Source organism: Xenopus laevis, chromosome 7L (assembly GCF_017654675.1).
Source record: "Xenopus laevis strain J_2021 chromosome 7L, Xenopus_laevis_v10.1, whole genome shotgun sequence".
NCBI lineage: Eukaryota > Metazoa > Chordata > Amphibia > Anura > Pipidae > Xenopus > Xenopus laevis.
In genome coordinates this window covers 31,832,084-31,859,742 of record NC_054383.1, presented here as the reverse complement: position 1 = coordinate 31,859,742, position 27,659 = coordinate 31,832,084, and the positions used below count along the sequence as shown (strand labels likewise).

Sequence of the window (27,659 nt, the reverse complement as noted above, 5' to 3'; positions counted from 1 at the left end):
AGATCTTCAGTTTGCAATTTCAGCAATCTGGTTGCTAGGGTCCAAGTTACCATAGCAACCATGCATTGATTTGAATAAGAGACTGGACTAAGAATAGGGGAGGGATTGAATAGAATGATGAGTAATAAAAAGTAGCAATAACTATGAATGTGTAGCCTTACAGAGCATTTGTTTTTAGTTGGGGTCAGTGACCCCCATTTAAAAGCTGGAAAGAGTCAGAAGAAGAAGGCACATAATCAAAAACCTAGAAAAAAAAAATAATGAAGATCAATTGAAAGGTTGCATATAATTGGTTATTCTGTAACATACTAAAAGTTAATTTAAAGGTAAACACCCCTTTAATGCAATTCTCTTTGGATTTGGCCAAATGCAAATCCTGCAAAAAAGTGCTAGTATGTGGCTAAATCCAAACTTAATTCTGGATTGGATGCAGATAATGGCTGTCAATGTTGTAAAGTGTGAGCATTAACCATTTTGGGCTGGAACTAGAGGTAGGCAACAGAGGTGGCTGCAAAAGAAGCAACAGAGTGGGGGCAGTAAGCTAGTGACTGGCGGGGGAGAAGGTACGTAAGCAACTGGCGACACTGGAGGGGGGAGGTGCTTCCTTAAGAATTAAACTCTGGGACAGCAGAGGGAAACAGCCAGAGTGTCAAGCATTGGCGTTAGTGATGGGCGCAAAATTCTCAAAATACATCGAAGTCAATGGGCGTCAAAATAATTTTGACCCGTGTCAAGTTTGACTAAATCATCAATTTTTTTACACGCAACTATTTGGTCCAAATGCATTGAAGTCAATGAGAGGCTGAATAATTTTGACGTGTGACAATTTTTGTGCAGATTTTTCACCTGCGAATTGTCGCTGTAGTTTCACAAATTAATTTGCTTGAGGCAAAACGTGGAAATTCGCAGTTAATTCATATCTGGCAAATTTATTCGCCCATCGCTGTTAGTCATCGATATAACTTGGCCCAGCACTGGCACCAGTGATCACTTTACAGAACACATTGCTCCTAATGTTACAGCCTAGCATCCAAAATTTACCCCCATCAGTACCTGCCCTCCACCCCCTCAGGACTAACCTGCCCCCTGGTTCTGCCCCCCTTTTTCCCACCAAAAAGACATTACCTATTGTTCCAGCCACTGCCCAGGGGGGAAGTTGGGGGCGACCATGTACCCTGAACACTCCTAGGGGCGAGGGGGCCCTGCCTAAACTCATATCTGCCCTATGCAGGCCTCAGAGGTGAGAGCTATTCACATTCCAATAAGGGGAAATAAAAACCCCTTGCGAGTGCTATGCAGCCCATACTGGGACACACTGACCAATACTACATCACATACATGTGCATAATGAGCGAGCTGCAGCACTTATACACCATGCCCATGTGTGTGCCCCAAGATGGCCATCCACATAGTAGCATAGCATAGCTCTCACAAGGAGGGTATTGTTTTGTAAAATAATATTGATTTGTCCAACAAGAATACAGGCTCTCGGTGGAGAAATCAATTTCTGTAGCTCAGCTCTTCAGTAATTTGGTTGCTAGGGTACAAATTACTCTAGTAACAATTCATTGATTTGAATAAGATACTGGAATATGAATAGAAGAGGGCCTGAATAGAAAGACTGGTAATAAAAAGTAGCAATAACAATAAATATGTAGCCTTACAAAGCATTTATTTTCTAGATGGGGTCAGTGACCCCCATTTGAAAGCTGGAAAAAAATCACAAGAAGGCAAATAATTCAAAACTTATAACTTATAACTTATATCTTTTTAACATAGAAGTTAACTTGTGAACATTGTTTCTGTCAATCTGACCACTGGAGGGCAATGTTCACTGGCAGTTAGAAGTAATACTCATAATCAATATGGCAGCATCCATGTATGCAGATATGCAGCATCATATCCTCTGATTTTTACAAAATTAAGGTGAGATGGGCAAATCCTAGTGAAAAATCAATAATATTATAAAAATTATCTCCGCAATGATTTGAATTTGCAACACAGCACACGCTCCAACCCTCCTCCCACTGAGGACAATTAGAAGAGCTAAACTGGTTCAATAAATAAGATATTGTGTTACCCCTGGGTGATCCAACCAGTTCAGCCCAGTTCAGGAAAAGCTGCAGTGCAAGCTGAGAAGCCACAGCAGATGAAAGATGAGGATCGTACCATAGGTGTCCATGGGGGGGGAGGTCACAGCCTGGTCACATGATGCTGGAGGAGAAAGGCTGAATCTACTTGTGTGTGTTTAATGCATTTTTGAGTATTATTGTGCTGTAAGTGGGGATCATGTCAACCTGTGGCTGTTGCACCAAACTGAACCAACCAGAGTCCAGTGTGAGCCTCTCTTTTATTTATTTGTTATACATTTAAGCCACTTTTATTGTGTATATATCATTTCCCACAAAGCCTGTTATGTTTTGGCTTAGTCTCCCTACTGACTGGCAATTTTCCATGTTTGCTTATAAAGAATCCCTATAAGTCTCTTAATATAAATTATTTAGTAATCAATCAAATATTAGCTAGTGGCTGGCCAGCCTTCTACGTAACCCATAGAGTTGGGATAGCCACATAAATGACTGTTTGCATATGAATTCATGTTTAAAATAGACATTTTTATTAGGTGCTGTTATTTGAGAAAGAAGGAAAGTCACCCCTCAGTATATGTTATTTGAAAAAAAAGCTCCATCCTGCTAAATAAAAGCTTTGTAGTTCAACAATAGCTTGAGGAATGCAGACAGGACCAATTTTTTTTGTGGGGGTTGCAATATATTTATTCTAATGTGGGGCTCTCTGGCTGTATGTGTACTTTGGTGGAATTGTTGGGTACAGTTCAGCTGCATGGAGTATAATTTAATTAATTCTGTATAATTGGGATGTTGTCACTCTATGTGCTGTAAGTACAGGGAAATTACAAATTCCAAGGATTTGATATGGTTATTGAACCTGGCAGCATAAGGATGGAGCATTTGTTCCCAAATGATATTACTTGTCATTAGGGCTGCCACCTTTTCTGGAAAAAAATACCGGCCTTCCTATATATTTATCTTTTTTCCCTTTTAATATCATTGGGATCAACCATCATTTTTACCGGCTAGTTACAAAGTTATATAAACTGTGGGCTGCTTGCTGGGCTTTGCCAGACCTGGTATTACCTTAACGGAGAAAGAAATGTATTTAATTGGGGGATGCCAAATGTTAGGCACCTCACACCCCAGGCCAGGGGAAAACTGCAACAATTATGGGGTTCTTCCAGCGAGCATTACGGAGCGATCGGCTTCCTTCTTCTTCTTTATTCAAATTTCCCGGGGCAGACACATGCGCAGTTGAACTAAATGGCCGACTTCTTTATTAAAGTTTGGCTTTTCGCACTACTGCGTATACGCACCCAAACGAAGAAACAAAGAAGGCAGAAGCCGATTGATCCATGGTGCTCGCTGGAATAACCCCAGGACGGTGCAGTTTTTTCCTGATAAGAGCACCAGCCCAGGGTGTGAGATAAGTATAGACAATCACTTGGGGGTGCGTAACTTTTGACACCCCCAAGTAAAGACCGCCTTTCCTTCTCCTTTAAGCCCACTTATTGTATAGAGGCTAAGGCTAGGGAAACAGGTTGCATTTGGTTGATGACTTTGCCTCCCCTGGAAGATTTCCTGCAGCCGCCCATGGTGGGAGCTGCATTGTACGTGTGGCTGCTGCCTCTTTAAACAGGTCTTTCCCCCTCCCTCTCCCCTGTGCTTTCTCCTCTCCAGTGAATAATGACCGCCTCTCCCTGCTCTCCAGGCTGATCCCATGTGAGAAGCTCAGGCTGCTGCTGCTCGGGGACTGCTGCTGCTACACTGCCTGGCTGCGCTGGGGAGCCGTGGGCATGGGCTGTTTACAAGGAGGGAGCCTAAACCCAGAAGGATAGAAGCCAGTCGAGCCTCCCTGGTTTGTATCGTAGAGGAAAGCACAGCATCTGCAGCCCAGGCCCCCTGTGCCTTGTTCCATCCCAGGAACCAGACCACACTAACCTCCTCAAGCAGGCTTTCCCATGTCAGCACTGTGAGTCCACCCCCAGGCATGGACCTTTAAATAGGCAAGTCCCCTGTGCATCAGTCAGTGAGAGCACGCCAGGCACAGGCTGAGACACGCACAAGCTGAGCTGAACTGATGGACGAACCAAAGGGTAAGTGCAACACAGCTGACTTTTTGTTTTTAATTTAAACTTCCCAATTAAACCTCTGGAATTGTAAGGTTTAACCCCTGACTGCATAGGGGACCATGGAGCAGTTGGGGTCACCAAGCAGAAGACTTTACACAAAGTTTCCATTGAAAGAGCTCACAAGATGTCAGGCTTGCCTGCTGTGTCCATCCGGCTTCTTCAGCTGTTGTCACTGCAGGGGAGATGTGCCTCTGTCTGTGACATGTAGTAGAGAGTCAGTCCCTACAGTACCTGGGAAAGTTCCTGTTCCTTGGGAGTTTCTGCCACAAACATTCGGAAAATGCTCTTTAACTCCTTGCCTACCTGATGGTAATGGTACCTTTGTGTCAGGTACTCAATCATGCTAAATAGTAAGCTCTTAGCCAGAACACGTTGCGTTGTAGCAGGAGAAAGAGCACCTCTGCAGATCACCCATTCTTCATTAGTGATGTAGGACCCTAGGGGGGCCCCAGAGTTCCTATTGTCAAATTGTATGAGCATACACACTGTGTTATTATAGGGCACACAGATGGAGGCAGGATATTAAAAACTGATGTTCTGATTTATGGCACGTTAATCCGGAGCAGTTTTGCACCATTACATCATTAGTCATATATTATTATTAATTGTTTTGTTACAGCAGGGAGTATATTCATTTATAAAAGGGTGGTTCACCTTTAAATATTACTTTTACTTTGATATACCGAGACAATTTGTAATTTATGACTTATGAAGTTGTTCAGCATCTCTCCATTGGCTGCCATTTGAAAGCTGAAAAGAGGCTTAAGGGTAGAACTCCACGGGCGATTTTACCTGTGATACCTTCCGTTCCGACGTGGATGAAGGCGCAATATGCAGCGTTCGCATCCGACAGTCGTGCAATCAGCTTCTACGTGCAGCATTTGTATTACTTACATTAGATTCGGCGAATCTGACATGACGCCTGCGATTAGTCTCATCGCGTCAGAACGGAGGTGTATCGCAGGAAAAATCGCCCGTGGAGTTCTACCCTGAAATTCTGTAATTTATTAAAAGTTAACCTAAAGGTAAACTGTTAGTTTAAAACATGTATGGGATAGCCTTTCAAAATATTTATCAAAAGTTATACATGCACTTAATGAAAATCAGTTCCAAAACATAAAAATGGCTGTGAATAATGACAGGCCCTAGTCCAAGGAGCTGACAATCTACATGTGTAGATGGTGGTGCCTCTTAAGATTCAGTGTAGTTGTTTATATAAGTAGGTTTATATGTACTAACCATGTACTAAATAAAATACTAAACCCCTCCAAAATGTATAAGCTACATCTCCCAGAGAGATGAAGGCTGCTAGGAGTTGCCAGGGATCTGGTGGGGCACTCAATCACTGTTCTAAAGCCTCATGCAGTCAGGGTGTCACTTTGTACTATATCACCGAAATAGATTGGAAGCTCTAGGTAACAGCAACTTAGTGTACTTATAAAGCCTATGAGTACTACGTGTGAATGTAGATGACAGCAGGTTAATAACTGATGTTACTAATATTTGCATATGATATATTTTTATCAAAATTTTGTAGAAATAACATTATTTAAATATAGAAATAACATTATTATAAATATGTTATAACAAAGCAGTTAAACAATGGACATCAATTTCTGATCATGTAATACAAATGGCAAATATCAAGCAAACAAAAGCAGACTATTAAGTCTACAGCAGGGATCCCAAACCTTTTGAACCCGTGAGCAACAGGCCCGGACTGGCAATCTGTGGGTTCTGGCAAATGTCAGAGGGGCTGCCATAAGGTGCCATAGAAAGTCACTATTTGGTGGGCTGGTGGGGGCTGTTTGGGCCTCTGTGTGGGCTGATTGGGCCTCTGAGTACCTGAAAGGGCAGGGCCTATTTTAATTCTCAGTCCGGATCTGGTGAGCAACATCCAGAAGTAAAAGGAGTTGGGGAGCAATACAAGCATGAAAAATGTTCTTGGGGTGCCCAATAAGTGCTGTGATTGGCCATTTGGTAGCCCCTATGTGGATTGCCAACCTACATTGAGGCTCTGATCTTTATTCAATCCATATTAAAACACGCTGCTGGCTTGACGCGTTTTGGGCACAGCTGCCCTTAATCATAAGTTAGGGCCAGGTGATTGGGCAGGACATTACATCAGCACCGGATTTCCATCGGATGCTGGCAGTGCTGGATTTGAGTTTTAGGGAGCCCAAGACAAGCGCCCCCTGGCACTTGCCTGCTTGTTTGTCTCTTGTGAGTGTGCACCCACCTCGCATGTGCACAACTCCAGACAAACACACCAATGCACAGACTTTCCAACAGCCAAAACTAGCAGAAGGCAAGGAGAAGAGGTATGTTCCAGTGCCCCGCCACTGTTGCACCCTAGTCCCGTGCCTCTTCTTCCTACCCCTAGTTTCATCACTGGATGTACTACTGCTCCAGATAAGGCTTGGTTTGATGTACTTGGCCGGAACTAGGGATCGAGATCTGGCCAACTTTCGGCCAGATCTCGATCGGGGAAGCCCGTCGGGGGCCCCCATACACGGGCCAATAAGCTGCCGACTCGGTCTGTCGGCAGCTTTTATCGGCCCGTGTATGGCCACCTTCAGAGACAAGACTTCAGTCTAGAATGCTTGGGACTACCTCCTGTGTTAAAGGACTCCAGGTGAAAGTTTTGTTTGCTTATACTCAATTCCAGCCATGATATTTGTACCAGCTGTTGGAACCTTCATTCAACAACAGCGTACTGATAAAAATACATTTTGTTCAGTTTCTTGGGAAAGAAACTTATCATCAATTCGCAATACCATGTCTAAGTAAACCCCATATGGTGTCCCTAACCATTTGCCTCCAGTCAAACTTTTCAGAGACTGGAAACTCCCTGCCTTCCTTCGGAAAGTGTCTCCTAACCAGAGCATCCCCCCCGTTAGTATTTATAGAGGAGAGATTGCCCAAATACACATTTTTAAAGGCATAAGACCTCCATTAAAGGCACAGGTTTTGGGTGTTACAACCATTTGAAAATTGGCCATTCTTCCTGTGTTTCTAAATGATTGCTAATAAAGGGAGAAAAGGGCATGGAGTGCAGAGGAATTAAGGGAACTAAAAGTTTGCTGGTTGGGCCTTTTATCCAGAATGTATGTAACCTGTGGTTTTCCAGATAGGAGTTTTTCTTTCTAGGACCATAAATTAAGCCTACTTAAGGAAACATTACCAAAACCCAGATAGATTGTTTTGCCATCAGCATGACTTTATTCTAGCTTAGTTATCATCAGTCACTACGTACTGTGATTAAAAAGCAAATCAGCCAAAAATTTTAATTTGTTAATGTAAATAGGACAGTATGGGAAATGGCATTCCTGTACTTTCCGGATAAAGGGTTTCCAGATAATACAGGCAGAGTTTCCTGACATTCCCATCATTTTCTCTCGGTGGAGCAGAAGTTAGATATTCAGCAACACATATAGAGAGCTGCTTTATAAAGCACAATATTATCCCCCAAGCCTGTTGGAGTGACTTAAGGGGGATAGAATGGGGGAGGGCTGCTCATCTATTGCTGTAAGTGATGTTTATCATTTTACAGAACAGAATGACCTTGCTCAGCAGTAGAAGTTTGAACTGAAAGGCAGTCTTGTTGCTGTGGCAATTCTCAATAAATGAATAATAATGCTAAAATACTTTTGGGGGTAGAAATGGTGTACAGTAACATACACATGGAATCTTTCCAAACCTCAGCAGAATTGTAGCTAATCAGTTCCTACTCTTTCTCAACAGGCTGAGGGGAATATAGAATTAAAGAATATTCCTTTACTCTCCTTAGGCTTTGGAATCTTGGCCTGGGAATGAGTTGCTATCCTGTCACTAGGGGTGAACTTAAATATTTAGCTACAACAGCATTTTGCAGCCCTAGAAAACTGGCAGCACAGGTGTGCCCTTATAAGGGAGCAGCAGCCATGCAGTCTTTCTCTTCTCTGTATATTGCACTTCATCATCTTCAATCCTTATGAGCTGATTGGATGTGTCTATATCAGTGCTGTCCAACTGTTTCTATATGGGGATCCACAAACTGCATGTTCATGGGCCAGAACATAATAAACATTTTAGTATGCTAAGAGATCATTTTCCGAAGTTGCCCGAAGTTTCCTCGTGAGGCAACTTCGGGCGACTTCTGAAAACGAAGCCCTGCGTGTGCATTGCCGCAGGCGAGGGGGCAGGGGGAAGGCAGTTCAGGGAGACTGTCACCCCGAAGAAGAGGAGATTTGTCGCTGGGGCGACTAATCTCCCCGAATCTGCTCGTGTGGCCAGACCCTAACACTGCAGGGTGGACGGATCAAAACAGCTTAGCACACAAAGGGTTAAACTATACATTGGTCTTTTAAAGGCCCTGTTCTGCTTCAAATGACCATGTGAACTGTATTGTTAAAGCCATCAGTAGTTTATCTGTTAATGACTAGGATCAGGGTGTGGCCTAGCTAAGGACATGGACTCCTAGCATCAGCTTACCCTATGTCAGCAGGTAGATAATGATGCAGTCCTGGCATTTTAGGGACCATATTCCAAACTATTGGCTGGTTTAAAGTGTATTAAAGACTTAAGAAACCAGTTATGGGTTATTTTTTTCCTGTTGTCATGGTGTTAGGTAAAGAGGGTCAGTTAATTGATGTGTTCCTTAGTGGTGGAACAACCAAAAAGCCATCACGGGGAGCACCGTTAGAAAATGTGTAAGCACCCTTAGAGAGGAAATCGTTTGAAAAATATAATTTAAGGACTTGTTTGTGACTGAACAATGATTTTGATCTGAGTCTCTTGAATTATAACTTCACAAATGAATGTTAGGTAACACCCACAGTCAGTTTATGTTGCAACTCTCCAATTTGTCTGACTTGTGTATAGAACATTACTTAGGGTTTCCAAACCTCCCCATTCATTTCGCCGACACTCGACACAGTTAAATAGCAGTTCATTTAGAAGCACTTAATTTAGACATTCATGCAGCAGGAATTAATTGCTAATTAGCCACAGAGGTTGTGAATCTAAAGCGTGTGGTTTTAAGTGGTGAGGCGGCACCCATAGTATTAGGTGCAGGTTTAATACAAATGACTCAGATTCATGTTTCATCTGTTTGACGCAGAAGGAAATTTCAGCATACTCGTAGGTGTGCGTGAAGCCTTCACTCCTGTGATTTGTAAAGAAAAATGTTGCTCATGGGAAATCTGGTCTTACAGAAACCAGAGCAGGAAACAGATTGGTTTTCCAACAGCATATTCATTTTGATTCAGGATCAGATTTCTTTCCTTTCTTACAACATAACCCCATGGGTTCTTCAGCTTTTTCCTTTGGGAGTTTATGACAATAGCTTGTGCAGGAAGAATGCCATCCAAGGCATTGATCATGCATAACCACATACCCAGATCACTAAACCCAACCCAGACACACCAAGAGGCCAAAATAAACCACAACTATATATAACACAGTGGTTAAGATAACCTGTAAAATACACGTTCAAAAAACAACCTTGAAAAGCTTGACAAAATTTCCACAGGAATGAATGGGCCACCCACATTGCCAGCCAATCGGCACAAGGTTACCAGATTAGTTGAAAATTCAGGGATGTGACCAATAATTTATCTGGATATTCTAGATGTGTCCCTGAATTTTAAATTGATCTGGTCACCTTAACCTAGGTTCAGGTGGGCAAGTGAAAGCAATTCAAAGTAATCCTCACTCTAAAACCCTAGCTACCTCCTGGGACCAGTGCCCACGTTAATACCAAACTGAGTGCTACTTACGGGGATACTGTCATGTGGGAAAATAAAATGCATCAGTTAATAGTGCTGCTCCAGCAAAAGCAAAATTCTGCACTGAAATCCGTTTCTCAAAAGAGCCAACATATTTTTTTATATTTCATTTTGAAATCTGACGTGGGGCTACGCGACATATTGTCAGTTTCCCAGTTGTCCCCAGTCATGTGACTTGTGCTCTGATAAACTTCAGTCACTATTTACTGCTGTACTGCAAGTTGGAGTGACATCAAACCCCCCCAGTAGCCCATCAGCAGAACAATGAGAAGTAGGGCCGGAACTAGGGGTAGGCAGAGTAGGCATGTGCCTAGGGCGCAAAGCTGGGGGGGGGCTAGGCACATACCTGCTCTTTCGCCTACCCCATGTCTGGTCCCGTCTCTCCCTGACTGTGGCTGGTATTTTTTGTGCTTCTGTGCATGCGTTCACACTATTTCGTGCTTGAGTGCAGTTTCGCATATGCACGCTTGAGAGCAGTTTCGCGCATGCGCAATCGAGAGCACATTCAGCCGGCGCCGTGGCTGGCCAGGTTGCCCAGGGCGCCTGGTCAGGTTGACCCGGCTCTGATGAGAAGGTAACCAGATAGCAGCTCCCTAACACAAGATAACAGCTGCCTGGTAGATCTAAGAACAGCACTCAATAGTAAAATCCAGGACCTAGTGCTACACATTCAGTTACATTGAGTAGGATAAACAACCGCCTGCCAGAAAGCAGTTCCATCCTAAAGTGCTGGCTCGTTCTGAAAGCACATGACCAGGGAAAATGGTGTGAGATGGCACCTACACACCAATTTTACAACTAAAAAAAATACACTTGCTGGTTCAGGAACAAATGTTTTATTGTAGAGTGAATTATTTGCAGTTTTAATTTAGAAATAAAAACGACATCATAAAAATCATGACAGAATCCCTTTAATAGGAGGAATACCAGCCCCCTCCCAAGTCTGTTAGTCTGTTTTCTGCACTGAAAACTGTGACAGGCACCAATCAACTCCAGCAGAAACCCTCATGTGCCTAACCACAATGAGGGCAGGATGCTGCTTCCTTTGGCATAAACCAGGCTGGGACTCTTATCTGTGACTACCCTCGTTTTAGTTCCTTTTTCCAGTCAAGGTTCCTCTTTCTTATTTATGGCATTTGGGTAGCACCAATCTGTGAAATTGATAATTCTAATTAAATGTGTTCCTTGCACTTCCATATAGTTGCGCTCAGTGCTGCTCAGTCCTTCCTACCTCCTGTTCCGAATTAGGCACAGTTGTGCCTAGTAATGATATAGGGAAAAGAGATGGCCTGGGGGGCCTGGGGTTCACAGAGGAAGAAGTGCTTGGAGCGGGTCTGTGCCGGCTGTTTTTTTCCCAGTGTTCCCCCGGCCCAGGCTATGGCCTGGATGGAAGTCCCATAAATTCTGTGGTTTCCACAGCAGGCTGCACTAATCGCAACAGTATAGTTACATCAAAAGAATAGTGTGCACAAGTCACTCACATGCCTTGTGCCAGAAATGATGCCAAATGGACTTGGAAAATTTTTAATGCAACTGTGTCCGATTGGCTTCAACGTTTTAAGCACCATTCAGGGACAATTGTGCTAATTTTAAGACATAGGCTGAAATGGAATCAGGCACAAGTCTCCCTGTTGATAGCAAAACGCAGCTGGCACAAAGCAGGGGCAGAATTGGACAGAAGGTCACAACGTGTTGAAGGTTTGTGCAATCACATACTGTAGCGCAGTGAGAGGAAAATGCACCTTCCACTTAATAGAGGAGAATGTTTGTTTCTAATGACCTGTGAAGAGTCTCATAGATGCCATGTTTTCAAGTCATATTTACAGTACTTGCCTAAATCCATGAAAAATGCCCTGAATGGTTTTGTTTGCATTGGGGCACTGTATGGCTCCTTGGGAAAGATCTTTCTCTGTACACATGTGATAAATGTTCAGTCTTTTTACATTCTAGGATCGCAGTCCCTTGCTGTACCTGAGAATTTGCATAGCAGCCTTGTGCATCAAACAAGCATATCTTTTGCAGGAGCTCTAGCTGTTTATAACACATTTTGTACATAATTCGCATTTAAGTGTTAGCCCGTGCCAGTTCTCTTTGCAGCGTCAAAGCTAAACAAGGTAAAATCATTAGGTAAACAGAGTGGTCCTACGCAGGCGAGAGATAAGTGGGAAATAAAGCAGGTGTGTATACAATTCCAAGTATCTGTTATCTTCTCCAGCACCCCCCCCCACACACACACACACACACACTTTTTGAGAGGTGGACATTATACTAAAAATGAGCTATATCTGTGATTACGTTTTTAAAATTTCTTATATTAAAAGGGGAAAAAATAACTAAACTACATATTTGCCATGTTCATAATTTATTACCCTTGCATTTCATTTATATAGCATTATATTACCAATTATTTTTAACTGGGAAACAGGCACTAGAGACACACTGTTCCGATCATAAATGACTGCCAGGGTGAGTAGATAGTGGAATATTTTCAATGTCATAATAATAGATTTGTTGTACAGCTTTAACTACACTTGGGAGGATAGGGACGAGAGGCACATCATCATCATCACATTAAGATCCACATACTCGGGATTTTAGTATTGGTGTGTAAATATTTCACTCAGAATTTTCACACTGGATGTTAAAAGGAGTCACACTGGATGTAAAAAGGTGTTATGTAGCATATCTGAAACCCCTACTCATTACGTAGGCAATGATGTATAATATATAGGGTGCCTGATTTCAATTAAGGCTCAGAAGGATTGTCACCTTTAAAATTGACACCTTCAATGGGGCTTCTCATACTGTAGGACATCTCTAGCTCATTTAAATATACAGTATGTTATGTTTTCATTAAACCATAACTTCATTTACTAGACATTCTCCGCCAATACCACTAAACCCTCTCGGTTACAAACACATTAGAAAAATGAAATTGAAAAAAGATTAAATTGGGTGGAAACAAAGATTGATTAACAAAGGGACATCACCATAACAGCCAGAATCAGAATGTCTACTAACAGTTGTGTTATACTTACTGTAGATGCTGAAGGCTGCCCATCATAGGAATAAAACATCTAAACTTAAAAAACAAACATAGTTATCTTAAATACCCTGCACCAAGCCTAAGAAGAAGCCTCCATCCTCCTCATCACCCCATCACACCTGAGACTGAGACTCTTTGCTAAAACTTGGCTTCAGGTCTATCCCTCACACACCCCCACCAATGCCTTGGTATCCTCCATTTTCTGGCTACCCCCAGGGCAGCCCAATCCTGCCAACTGCTGCAACTAAAGTCAGTACTACCTCCCCACAACACTTCAGAGTCCATTCCTAATGGTGGATTGGAGGGAAGCTATTCTCTCCATGCTGAAAAGGTAACTGTCTACTGACTTTTTACCCCTTTGACCTCCTAAAACAAGTCTTATACCCAGCCCAGTCAGTACAACACCTCGAAACTCTCAACCCCCCATAATACCCAGCCTCATCCATTAAAGTCAATTAATTTGTGCCCCAGTTATGGCCTATGTTGTTCCACCAGTCTGTGAGTGTATTATATCAGACAATATGTCAGGTGTTTGGTCCACATCAGCTTTATTGCTGTAACACCTGTACAAGGTAAGTTAGGTGGGGAGAATGGCTCAGTAAAACGTTGGAACGACGTGTAGGGTGACAACATGTTGAGCAATTTTTATCAGATTCATAAGCAATTTGATGGGACCCTCTTCTGCTCTGGTTGGACTGCATTAAATGAATGGAATCAGAACTAACCTTATCTGTGCGATGCTTGACCTACCTCCCTTGATATCATACTTGTTTTAACAACCCGTGTGAGCACGCACTCTTTTTACACCCTGTGATAATTATATATCTGATTTGTGTATCTATGTCTTCGTTATATATTTTTGGAAACACTAGGACTGGGTGGCATATGCATACTACATATTACTGCAATTAAAGTTCAATTAAACGGTTGACACACAGACCACGATCGTACGAATTTACCATCAACTAAAAAGACCAATTTGCCAGGAAAACAAAGGGGAGCTGCCTGCTTGGCCCTGCAAACATAGATAGATTGCACCAGGACGGACAAAGATTTTTTGACCTGGCCGATCAATTTCCTGACAGATGTCGGCCGAAAAATCGTAAGATGTACAATCGTTCGAATCCCACTAACCGCACGATAATTTCAAAGGATTGGTCGGGCTTCCCTAAAATCGTTTGTTCGGCAGGAAGAATCGTCGCGTCTATGGGGAGCTTTAGACCAGTTTTGGTCCCTTTACTTAGTAGACTATAATACTTCAGTCAGAGAAATATTTTTTTCCAATTTGGTTATTATTGTACTTTTGTTATTCTGCCTTTCACTATATTTAGTGAATAAAGTACCCCCTATTGTAAAATATTAGGATATTATAAGTCACAGAGGAGTGCCATGACTATATAAAAGCACAAGGCCGAAGGCAGAGTGTTTTTATACAGGTCATGGAACTTCAAATATCCTCATATTTTCCAACAAGGGGTACTTTCTTTATTTATTATAATATACAAGTTTTAGTGAGTCATGTGACAGAAATGACATCACTACTCACCGTTTATAACTGATGACATCACTAGTCACCATTTGGGGCAAAGTCACACGTGGCGTTTTTACGTTCCGTTTTTACGTTCCGTTTTTAAAACGTACGGCCGAGCGTAAATACGCACAAAATTAAGCCCTATTGAAAATAATGGAATATGCATTTCCCATGGGGAGCTTGTGAGCCAACATCTGCTACAAGACGCCAGTATTTGCGTTTATTAGCAGAAATGCCAATATGCCAAGGAAACACCATATTATTTAACTATATGGGATCCGCAGGATTGGAAATACACTTTGCTGAAATACGCTGCGTATTTTCAACATGTCGGCCAAATTGTCGCGAGATGGATTTTGCATCTGACGTAATTAATTGCGTATTGACAAGCAATACGGCTACATTCTGCATGTAAATTGTTTTCCACTTGGCTTTTTCTCACAAAACTTTTGGAATTGTTGGGAATGAAAAAAAACAGAAATGCATGTTGGGAGAAGGCTAAAAACTACAGGCTGAAAAATGCATATTATCATGTGGTTTCATTGGTGTATTTACGCTTGACTGCATGTTTTTAAAAACGCAACGTAAAAATGCCACGTGTGACCTTGCCCTTATAAGGATATAATTTACAAGATATTCATGGCTTTTGTGTATTATATATGTATATATGAGTATTGCGTTTTATATGACACATTCCACCACATTAGAAGACCATGGCATTGGCTGAATTATGGGAAATGTTAATTTAATAAATACACTATAGTTATGAGCATGTTGCATTATTACTGTTGATTGTGTGATGTGTCTTCTAGTCCTTTCTCTATATGCATTGTTCCTTCTGGTTCTTCCCCTTGTATCCCACCTGCAGATTCAACAGTACACTATTAGAGCAGTTGTACTTTAACAGTTTTAGTCTTAATTAAAAAGGAGTTAGCTGCCAGCCAGAAGCAAATGGGGGCCTCATTTGTGCAGTGATCCAAATGATCAGATCAGCGCAGTTCAGCCATCAATGGCAGACAAGCCAAATTACACAGTATCCTGTTTTTGATGTTTAGTTAAATGTTTGCTTAAGATTTCTGGCTCAGGTCCTCTCCAGTCCACTAAAATATGAAGGGCACGTGGTCATCAGCTCTGATGCCAGTCATTGTGTAACTTACCTACCGCAGTCATATTGTATCAGTTAGAATAGTGTCAGTGGTGGTAGCATGATGCTGACGGGCTGCTTTTTATCAGCAGGTTCTGGAAATCTTGTTAAAATAGAAGTATGTACACAATACAGGTACAAGTATGGCAGAAGAACTTGTATACAGCCAGCCATAAAGAAGGGTGATTAAAGGAACAGTTCAGTGTAAAAATAAAAACTGGGTAAATAAGAAATGCTGTGCAAATTAAAAAATATTTCTAATATAGTTAGTTGGTCAAGAATGTAATCTATACAGAGGAGGATGTGGATCTAGACTAACTGCAGTAGGAGGTAATACTTGTATGTAAAACTGTTTTTTTAATATATATGTACTTGAAATGAACCTGTGTATAATTAACCTGAAAGTGAATGATAACATCATGCTGGTTAATGTTTGTAAAGATTGTTTATTTGGTTAAAAGGAAAAAACAAAGATGCAATGCTATCATATAATTGCCTTTCTGTATTGATATAATTGCACAATAAAAGAATTGTTAAAAAAAAAAAAGAATGTAATCTATAAAGTCTTGAGTAACTGGATGTCTAACATAACAGAACACTACTTCCTGCTTTTCAGCTCTCTAACTCTGAGTTACTCAGCGACCTGAAGGAGGGCCACATGGGACATAACTGTTCAGTGAGTTTGCAATTGATCCTGAGCATGCAGCTCAGATTCAAAAGCAAACCATGATGAACGATGTGGCCCTCCTCAAGTCTCTGAGTGGTTACTGCCTGGTAACCAATGAGTGGAAACCAAGAGAGCTGCAAAGCAGGAAGTAGTGTTCTTGCTATTATGTTAGACATCCAGTCGCTCAAGGCATTATACATTACATTTTTGGCTAACTAACTATATTAGAATCATTGTTTTTTTTGCACAACCTATCGATTTATCTAGTTTTTATTTTTACACTGAACAATTCCTTTGGTCCCTCCAGCTATCAGGATATTGGTCTGTGGCCAGTTCATTCCTGCATGTCAAATATATGTCTAGTGGGCAAATTTAAAAAATCTCCCTGGCCCCTTGCCCCTGCCGCAACCCCCCTCCATGCCCACTGCCCTATCCGCAACCCCCCTCTTACCCACTGCCCCAGTCGCAATCCCCCTCCAAGCCCCACGGCCTAGCCACAGCCCAATACACCCCAGCCGAGCATTCCTGTGCTTTAATTGCAATCGCAATCAGGGCTGGGGGGGGAGATCAGGGGGGGGCAGTGTGGAATCTCAGAAGGGTGTCGGTCTTGAATGGTGGAGCCTACAAAGGTTGAGGTCCACCTGGTTTTTTACCCAGTGTGCTGCCGGCTCAGTCCTGAGAACTGCATTTGAGTAGGATGAAGGCCCCAATTATGACCATATAGTTGGCCCAGGGGCCAAACAATCATCATGGATCATCATGATTTGGCCCAGTACATGGATGGCAAGGGTCCGCTAGTGCATGCCCAGCTTAAGTCTTATAAAAAAAAATCTCATTCTACAGAAAACGTTCTTTTCTTTCAGCAGGATAATGGTCCCAAACACAAGGCAAAGTAACACTGGAACATCTTTAGAACAAAAAAGATGAATAACCTTTAAGTAATTCAAAAAGGGGGATGCTGAATACATATGCAAATTTTTCTTTACTTCTTCCCCCCTAACATAAAACAATGTCACACTGAAAAAAGCCACTTCGGAGCTTTTGAAATCTAGATATCAGACATAACCCAATTTATGGTTTGTATTTCAGTAGAGATGGGCTCAACGGGATGAATACTTTGGCAAGACATTAGATTTCATTACTTGTAAAAAAGGGAACTTTTTAGAGTATTGAAGGAAGTCAGTGTGTTGTAACTCTTCATTTTTCTTCAGCTATAAATACTTTGCTCACTTTGCACATGGAGAGAAAGCACTCAACTGTGTAGTTTCAATATGAAAAATAGCAACACATGCAAATATGCAGCTTACTTAAATTTTTTCTCTTACATTTCTTGTTTGTTTTATGCTAAGGACTATTCCATTCTAGCAGTTTGGACCGACGCATATATTATAAATGTCATTGCTGGTTTCCTTTGAAGTTGGCTATAGACTACCCTTTAGTTTGTCACGGATGGCGATGCTTGTGGTTTTTAGCATTTGCAGCACATTAACCACAATGGCTCTGCAGATTTTAGGAAATGACTGTGTAAATTGTATAAATGTCGAATTCAAGTCACACAAAGAAACCGTGGGATGTCTATTTTCTCCACACCTTACATTCAGAAATGTTTGTGAATAACTGAGCACTGTGAAATTTGGTATGAGAATATTTTATGTTTCCTGATTCAATATAATAGCCATGTGTGGAATATAAATGTATATCAATCTATATGTTGTGTCATCTGATTTCCAGATATAGTTTTGTGTTATTTTGTTGCACTGTGAATATTCAGCTAAAACAGGAATTGCTGTACCACACCCTACCATACAATGCATGCATAATAAATACGCTTTTAGCAGGGGAATTGTATAATATGACTTTGCTAGGGATCCTTTTTGGTGATGAGTGAACTTTCGCAAGTGAGAGTGATAGTTTTATTGGTTGGGGAATAATATAATGGAATCTGGTTGGCTGGATTTTTTTGAAGGGGGAGTTGTACACTATTTATTGTTTTTTTTTTAATTTCTGAAATAAATATGGAATTACTGTATATTGTGTTACTTGATGTGTTGGAATCTGGTGTGAAAAAGGAATGTGCAGTGCTTCTATTTGGGAAATAGCTTTGGACTGATGAAGGGAGTGGGAATGGAAAGTGACCATACTGTTTTTTTATATAGTTTTTTTTAACCTCATGAATCGAGTATAGGTATACAATCCCTTAACCCGGAAACCCGTTATCCAGAAAGCTCCAAATTACGGAATGGCCGTCTCCCATAGACTCCATTTTATCTGTCTAATAATACAACAGTGCCTTGTACTTGATCCAAACGCATTAATCCTTATTGGAAGCAAAACTAGCCTATTGGATTTTCTAGTAGACTTAAAGGGATACCGTCATGAGAATTTTTTTTTTTTCAAAATGAAACAGTTAATAGTGCTGCTCCAGCAGAATTCTGCACTGTAATCCGTTTCTCAAAAGAGCAAACAGATTTTTTAATATTCAATTTTGAAATCTGACATGGGGCTAGACATTTTGTCAATTTCCCAGCTGCCCTTGGTCATGTGACTTCTGCCTGCACATTAGGAGAGAAATGCTTTTTGGCAGGCTGCTGTTTTTCCTTCTCAATGTAACTGAATGTGTCTCAGTGGGACATGTGTTTTTACTATTGAGTGTTGTTCTTAGATCTACCAGGCAGCTGTTATCTTGTGTTAGGGAGCTGTTATCTGGTTACCTTCCCATTGTTCTTTTGTTTGGCTGCTGGGGGGGGGAAGGGAGGGGGGTGATATCATTCCAACTTGCAGTACAGCAGTAAAGAGTGATTGAAGTTTATCAGAGCACAAGTCACATGACTTGGGGCAGCTGGGAAATTGACAATATGTCTAGCCCCATGTCAGATTTCAAAATTGAATATAAAAAAATCTGTTTGATCTTTTGAGAATTGGATTTCAGTGCCGAATTCCAAATTTTTTCCCAAGACAGTATCCCTTTAAGGTATTAAAATCCAAATCACAGAAAGATCTGTTATCAGGAAAACACCAGGTCCCAAGCATTCTGGACAACAGGTCTCATACCTGTACTGTAATTTTAAGGCTAAAGCAACCAGATCTGCTGAGTTATCTTGACAATGTTTCACTGATGTTTCCTCTCTAAAGGTCTGACTCTCTAGGCCCAGCCTTTCCACAAATCCAGACCGTGTAGCTTTCCTTTACACTATACTATTTGTACAAGCAGGCATGGTCCACAGCTGAGAAAACATGATTTTGATAACATTTTTCACATCTTTCCATAACAACAAATGAATCAAGAGAAAGGGAAATATGTAATTAACAAGCAGCTTTGCCCCTTTGAACTCGCTCCTTTAGATAAGGTATATGGGCATGTGCCAATGATCTAGAACAACAATTTGTTACAGTTGTTGCCCTTTCCTTTCCAGCAAAAGTTCACTTTTATTCTACAGCACTTGTTCAAAGACAAAGCCGCAAGGGATATCTGAGTCAACACAATGGTGGTGTAGATCTCACTAAAATTGCTCCTAAGATTGACGTTTTTCAGCAAAAAGGAGCGCCTGACCAGGGTCTGAGGTTCTATATAAAGCAGAAGTTTAGAACTTCTAAGGCTCTTTACCTCTTCAATAACCAGTGTTTTTTTTTTTTTCTTGTATATAATCTTTATATTCATTGAATCCACCAATTTATTGTTCAGCTCAGCTGAATATGTTATCTCTTTATAAATAATACAATAAGTATTATTGTTAAGTAGACGCAGTCTTTAATTTGACCTTGGTGCATTTTTCTCAGGGGACACAAATTATGTCAGATAATTAGCTTCATGGCCCAAAATGAGTTTATGTATTTCCCTTTATTGTATGCTGGTATTTCCTGGTATTCCCCACAATAAAAAAAAAGCACAAAGACCCATACATGAAGAATTCCTGGCCTACAATAAATTCTGTCTGCAGTGTTCTCTTTTTTTCCGTGCGGTCACACTCAAAGTCTTGCAAGAGAGGGGCTACAATTAGACACATCAATAACAGGCAATTATTGTATTTTCCTCCTAGACAGGACATTGGTAAATCTCATGAGTTACAAAGACAGCACTGTTGTGTAAATAAAACTTTTAAACCCCAGTAATGGGCAAATTTCCTCTTTAAGTTTCCTTGCTGTTCAATGAGAGACTAGCATGTTGTCTTTGCAATAGAGGTGTCCTTTCTAAACCCTTCACCATTCACAAAAGGTAACATATACTGAGTGGGGGGCACATTCAAATGTTGTAGTAGCTAGATATACCACTTGCAGATTTTATAATTTTTTTAGGTTTGTCTTACAGTATATCCTAATACCAACCCAGCCAGCTCTAGTTCTGAAACCAGTCCGCATAAAAGCAAAAGTACAAGGTACAATAGCCTTGCCAACTCACTGCTCTCTGGATTACCCCATGAAACACTTTAGGAATGTTTCCCAGCACAACATGACCAGTTAGAAAGTATTTCCATAGGGCATTGTAACCAACCAACCCCTTCAAACAAGGAAACTTGTGCAGAATCAGTGCATGCCTGTCAATGAATATGATGCAGTTAGCTCAGATGTACTGCACTGAATGCAAACTGTTCTGTTCTCGAGCCCCATGGAGGGAAATGATAGATTGGGCAGAATACAGGCTGAGAGATGAGCACCCCTGTATGTCAATTATTGGTGCATGTGGGACCGCAGCAGTACTTCATTGCTTTGCGTGTGTCCAAACAACATTGTGTGTTTAATTATATGCCGTTCAATTGGTTGTCTGTGGACAGGGAAGCTGAAACAAATGCTTCTCCAATATGTACCATTATATTTTTCCCAAACAACCACAGATACAGTATGAGCATAGAAAATAATTATGACAAATGAGTGATTTTTCTCATTCCAGTCCACCCAGCATTTCATTACTAGGACCCAGTAATCCTGGCATCCCACTTCTAATTCTTACTGAACTATATATCGTATATACTGGATTTAAAGTCCAAAATAAATCATGTCCTGTTTTTTAATTGACTCCACTTCATAGGCTGACAATGGCTGAAAAATGAGAATATAATTTTAGCTTGAGGCCACTAGAATTCATTGCATCTCACATCCTTGAGTTTACGACTTAAGGAAATCACCTCCCTTCCCTAATTTTTGTGTAATAGAAGCGACAGACATGTTACAGGCCATGATGTATTGCACATTTGACCTATTTGTTGACCCTTAGTAAAGTTCTGTAAGAGACCATATTTCAGCGAAGAACCAAAAGAATAAATCACCAGTACTTGGTGTAACCCATGCTGTAGCGTTGACCAGCTGCTAGAAATTATATTTTGTGCATGGGCACAATAAGGGGCATATTTATTATGCTGTGTAAAACAAAATTCACTGAAAAAAAACTGTGTAAAAAGCTGTGTAAAATAAACAGCAAATTTATCAAGGTGTGTTTTATTTTACACCATACGAACGCCAGAATTGCCTCCGTTATTTTAGTAGTGCATCTCTACAGGGACCAAAAGAGGCCACTGTTAACAGTAGATTTATTATTTATTTATTTATTAACCAAATTTCCTCTTTCACAATGAAATCTTATTTCTTTTCAGTTTCAAGAGTGTAGGCAAAGCTTGGCATGATTGATATAACTGACCCACATTTACAACACAGTAATGGGGAACTTTTAAACGGGAATTTCAGAAGCACAAAGACTCGCATGCCAACAATGACCCAATATCTAAGGGTGTGTTGAACTGAAAAATGAATGTCGTGCTTATTGCGTGACTATTCACAAAACATGTTTCTTTCTATGCTGTGTTTTCAGCCACCATGGGAACAAATGGAGCAAAGCAGGCTAGGAGAAGAGTCCCATGGGATGTTCACTGCTTGAGAGGCTAATTGTGGGACAGTTATACCTACACACACACAAAAAAGCTCCTTAAAGGGCATGTAAAGGCAAAAAAATAAAATCCCATTTTACTTTCTTTAATGAAAAGGAAACCTATCTCCAATATACTTTAATTAAAAAATGCGTACCATTTTTATAAGAAACCTGACTGTATGCAGTGAAATTCTCCCTTCATTTACTGCTGTGGATAGGAATTGTCAGATGGTCCCTAACTGCTGAGCAGGGAAACAATCATACTTATGAACAGCAGGGGGAGCCCCCGCCTTACTTCCCAGCCATGCAGAACTCAAGCAGCTTTGTTTATGATGATCCCTAAGCAGCCCAGACCACACTGAGCATGTGCACAGTCTTAGTCTTGCAAAGATGTTTAACAAAGTTACAAGATGGTGACCCCATGTAGCCAACTTTGAAAGCATAAATTATTTGTTTGATTAGGCTTGTGGTGCAGTGAGTTCATGTTTATATTTAGTATACAAAATACAGCATTTCTAGCCTTATTCTATTTTAGACTTTACATGCCCTTTAACAGTCACCAATGCCATTTTTAATTAGAGTAATGGGATCTCCACTCAAGAAGTGTTGTTTTTTTTTGCATAATGCAAGACAATGTAATTCTAAGCAACTTTCCGATATACCAATTCTATATTTTCCATGGTTTTAACATTTATTAGTATCTGTAGTTGCTACTGAAAGAAATCTGTTTGTATTCTCTCCACTCTTGGTTTCGACTGTCCAAGAAAATGTTACATGTCTGCTGGTTAACAGTCTTAGAGGATTTATAACTCCTGTTCTATAGTTAATTTGGGTTGAAAAAAGACCAAAGTCCATAAAGTTCAACCCCTCCAAATGAACCCCAGTGCACATATATATACACATATTTATACAGATCTATCTATACACTCACATACAGTATATAAACAATATATACCCATCTATACTAACTAATTGTAGATCTTTGCTGCTAAAACCGGCTTTAGCCTCTACTCTGGCTTTTCACTTGATGTTGGTGAAAATCTTCCATTTATAAGTATGATGTTGGGCAATCAATCCTGTTCCAATACATGCCACAGATGTTCAGTTGGGTTATATTCCAGGTTCTGTGCAGATCAGTCAGGTTCTTTGACTCCCATCTAATTATCCTGCTAGAATAAGAAAAGGTCTTCCCCAAATTGTTGCCACAATGTAGGAAGCTTGGAATTGCCAAAAATGCCATTGTATGATGTAGAAGCACCTGTGTAATCAACAATGATTATGTCTTAAATAGCTAAGTCCAGTTATTATAAGGGGTAGCCACAGTTTTAGGACATAGAGTGTATGTCAACATAAACACGGGTGTCTTTGTTAAGCTTCAAGTGATTTGTGGTACCCTTGTGCAATACTTGCCTTTCAGCACAAGCAATCTTTTAGGAAACCCTGTCTGAGTTTACTAATCACATGGGGTTTCATGCAGAAAAAAACAATGCCATTCTTTGGAACAAAACCTCACACAGGGTTTCCTTAAAGATTGCTTGTGTCGAAAGCCATAATCAATCTTAAATTCCTCCTCTAGGTCTTGCCATGTCTACATATAGTAAATCCAATAAACTTGTCATTATGAGATTTTCTGTATTTATCAGAATCCTGTAATTAATATGAATTCTCAAGGTCCTGAGCTATTGATTCGTCATCTTTTACATCAACAGATGACGGACGTCTGTTAACTCTGACTTGACATATATATTTACTGCAATGACACTGACTAGTATATAGTCATACATAAACACCACTTATAGAAAGATCAGTGTAGCTTTGCATATACATTTTAGTCAGAATCTTTACCCAAACAACATTGACACTGGCACTTCTTGAAGAACCCCAGACGTTGGGAGAGAAACATCACTAATCAGGATTTATATTTCCTGTGCTGATGATTTGTTCCTATTCAGCAGATTAGTGGATTTCTACATCAGTTTGGCTCCAAGAAATAGAAACCTCAATCAGGGTAAACGTGCCCTTCATATAAAAACTGATTTTTTTGCATAATGAAAAAATTCTAAGTAGCTCCAATGATACTAATTTTAAAAGGTCAATACTTTAAAGGTTATTTGTAAATGTAATTGCAGTCAAAAGCAGTATTTGCTTATTTTTGGGCCATGAGTGCAGAGAAGACAAACATACTGTACATTGCTTTCAATAGCAATTACATTTGCAAATAACTTTAAAAACACTGACATTTTCTGATGAATGTATAATGGAAAGGTGTTTAGGATTATGTTCTTTCACTATGCAAGTGGGGTGGATAACTGCTCTAAATAATTTAGGAGAAACTAAAGACCTCCTTTCTATTTCAAGTGTAGAGAATATTCTCAAGCACAAACTAACTAAAAAGGCGGATGTTCCCCTTCCAAACACTCTTTTTTCAGTTCAGTTGTTTTCAGAATGTTAACCATACTTTTTCAATTGCTTTCCATTTTTTATTTTTTTACAGTTTTTTCCAAAATTTAAATTTGATGTTTCTGTCTCTGGTGTTTGTCTGGCAGCTCAGTGATCCAGGTGCAGATTCTGTTACAATTTGCTACATTAGTTGGTAGATTTCATAGCAGCATCTGTGAAGTATTAGCATCTATTGTATCAATTCTAAAAGCTGCCTTTAGTGAAACTCGGATTCTGCTAAGCAGGGCCAAAGATAAGAAATGTATCAACTAAATTAGGGATACACTGAATCCACTATTTGGGATTCGGCCGAATTCTTCGAAACATTCAGCTGAATACCGAACCAAATCTGATCCTAATTTGCATATGCAAGTTAGAGGCGGTAAAGAAAAAAGTGGAAACACTTTTTTTACTTTCTTGTTTTGTGAAGAAAAGTCACGTGATTTCCCTTCCCACCCCTAATTTACATATGCATACTAGGGTTCAGTTTGGCCAGGCACAAGGATTCGGACAAATCCGAAATCCGAATCCTACTGAAAAAGGCCAAATCCTGGACTCGGTGCATCCCTAAACTAAATGTATCAATTTAGAACAGTTACAGGGTTGGTGATCCACTCCCCCGAACTGCTTCAGAAAGTAAAAAATAAAATGTTAAACTTCAATATTATTAAACAGTCATTAATAGAAAATAGGAAGTCATTGAAAAAAGTCTTCATTTCTGGTAAAAACTGTCTAAAAATAACTAAACTGCAAAAAAGTGTTGGAAGGTGAAAAAAACTTTAAATCTGGCTGAAAGAAGAAACTTACAGCATGAAATAATGGAACCCAGTCTTATTAGATTCTGTTATGCAATAATTTCTGACTGTTACATGGCAGGGAAACGCTAAAACTTTATGCACCCCCACAAGTAAATATTTATTGAAGTCGTCCTTTTAAGAAGAACAATGTCACCATCTTACTTCAAATTTCCAGGGATCCCTTACAAAGGCTTGAGCTTGCTCTTGAGCATTATACTAAAAGTGGAGGTCCAAGCCTATGCAAACGATCCATGGCAATAGACGAAAGATGGTAATAGACGAAAGATGGTAAATTTACCCTTGTCAGTGTTCCTTTTTGGAATAAAATGCACTTGCCCTGGGGATCTTCCTAAGAAAGTCATCTTACTTCTATTTCTATGGATCCCTTCCATAGGCTTGGGCTTGCAAGTGTGGTGTATAGTAATATTTTCCAGGGAAAAAACTGTGAGATTTAATTAGCCTTTTCTTGTCCTTTAAATCGGCAGTGGCCATAACTAGTATTTAACCACAGGCACAAGACTTCTTTCCCCAAAACACTATCGTTCTGAACAAAGACAAGAGCTTTGACAGGTTTGCTGTGCACGATCCATGACTCATCCTCTCAAAATGCACAATTAAATAAATAAGTATATATATGTGCGTTTGTATTCCATTTGCTAGCCATTGTTTTCCTTTCTTAACTGATGATGACCATTGTGGAACAGAATGAATTGTGCAGAGAGCACTGTAATTATTCCAATCAGTATGTTCTGAAACAGATATTGACTGTACTGATTATTTATCATCGTGAGGCCGTTCAGTTTCTGTCAATATAATTCTGTAGATTTAAAGGGAAGATAAAGGTTTTTAACTGTAATTTATTCAGCCATCAGGACAAGGAGGTGCAGCAGATTGGCAAGAGGCTAATATCTAGAGCAGTGATCGCCAACCAGTGGCTTGGATGTTGCTTCTATTGGCCTCATGCAGGTGTTTGTTTTTGAGTTCTAGAGCATATAATTAGCACTAGGTACAGCAAATGGTTGTCAGTTTATTGAGAAGGAAACTCATTATTATGATCTGTAGAGGATACAGTGATGAACAGAGCTTGACACATACAATGACATATACATACCTCTGGCAGGTCCAACAGGTAATTCATTCACAAGAATAATAAGCATTCATTATTAATTGGCATTTACTTCCTCTCATCTAGTGTATTTCATTATCAGCACAACAGCCAATATTACGTAGGTAAAACATCAGCAACATTTCAGGAGAGAATTAATAACCACTCCAGTCCCATTAAGGCTTCACTGGACTCTGGCTCAGAATATTTACCTGTCCCTAAACACATTAAGTGAGGTTGAAATAATCGCTCCCTGAGCATGTTCCTCAGATATTCCTCAGGAAATAGGAACAAGTTACCCCTTTAAGAAAAAGGCAGATGGATCATACACACAGTAAGTATGAGTAAATTAGATGGTTTATCTGCCATGAATTATATCATATGTGTAATATATGTGTTTATTAGGAATTGATCTAGTGAGCACTGAAAGCTCCTTTTCAGGTCCGGTATTTCCATGTCCATCCCTTACTTTCGTTTTTAGTTCCTTCTTCATTTTTCTTCATTTCATTTTTACTATGTTTACTATGACCCATAACTGCTTGATTGCTATACCTGTACATCATATCAGAACTGGGGCATGAAAATAGAGTACACTCATATACTTTTATGTTTACAGCAGTTAAAAGCTAGCTATAAATAAATATATTTTATATTTTTTTATACAAGAAAGGCACCATCCTTCCTTTACCTCTATTGCTAATCTATACCCCTATCACTAGCTACTTGAAGGAAAAGGAGAATACACCTATTCAACATCTAGTGTATGCACGGGGTGATTTTTTATACTGAACGTATTACGCTATGCTTGTTTTTAATTTCTGTTGCCACAGGCGCTGATCTCTTCCTATACATACCCCCTTTGGGAGTATATATATGCTTGATTTTGGACTTATATACAGTTGAGAGACTGTGAAGGGGTTGGCAAGAAATAATCTTAGAGACTGACATTTTTTAATTGGCTACATCTGTAAGCTATATATTGTTTTTATAGTGTGATGTGTACGTTTGAACCTGAAATACAGGTATAGGATCTGTTATTCTGAATGCTCTGGACCTGAAGTTTTCCGAACAAGGGATTGTTCTGTAATTCTGATCTCCATA

At 40.1% G+C, this 27,659-nt stretch overlaps 1 protein-coding gene across 1 annotated transcript in view; it reads left to right on the top strand.

Moving 5' to 3' along the window:
- The first annotated feature begins 4,129 nt into the window (after positions 1-4,129).
- The window catches only part of entpd1.L (ectonucleoside triphosphate diphosphohydrolase 1 L homeolog), a 66,974-nt gene continuing 43,444 nt past the window's right edge, over positions 4,130-27,659 (top strand). The window contains 1 exon segment of the mRNA NM_001092268.1: positions 4,130-4,168. Within this exon segment, the coding sequence (NP_001085737.1) occupies positions 4,153-4,168 (16 nt within the window). The 5' untranslated portion in view covers positions 4,130-4,152.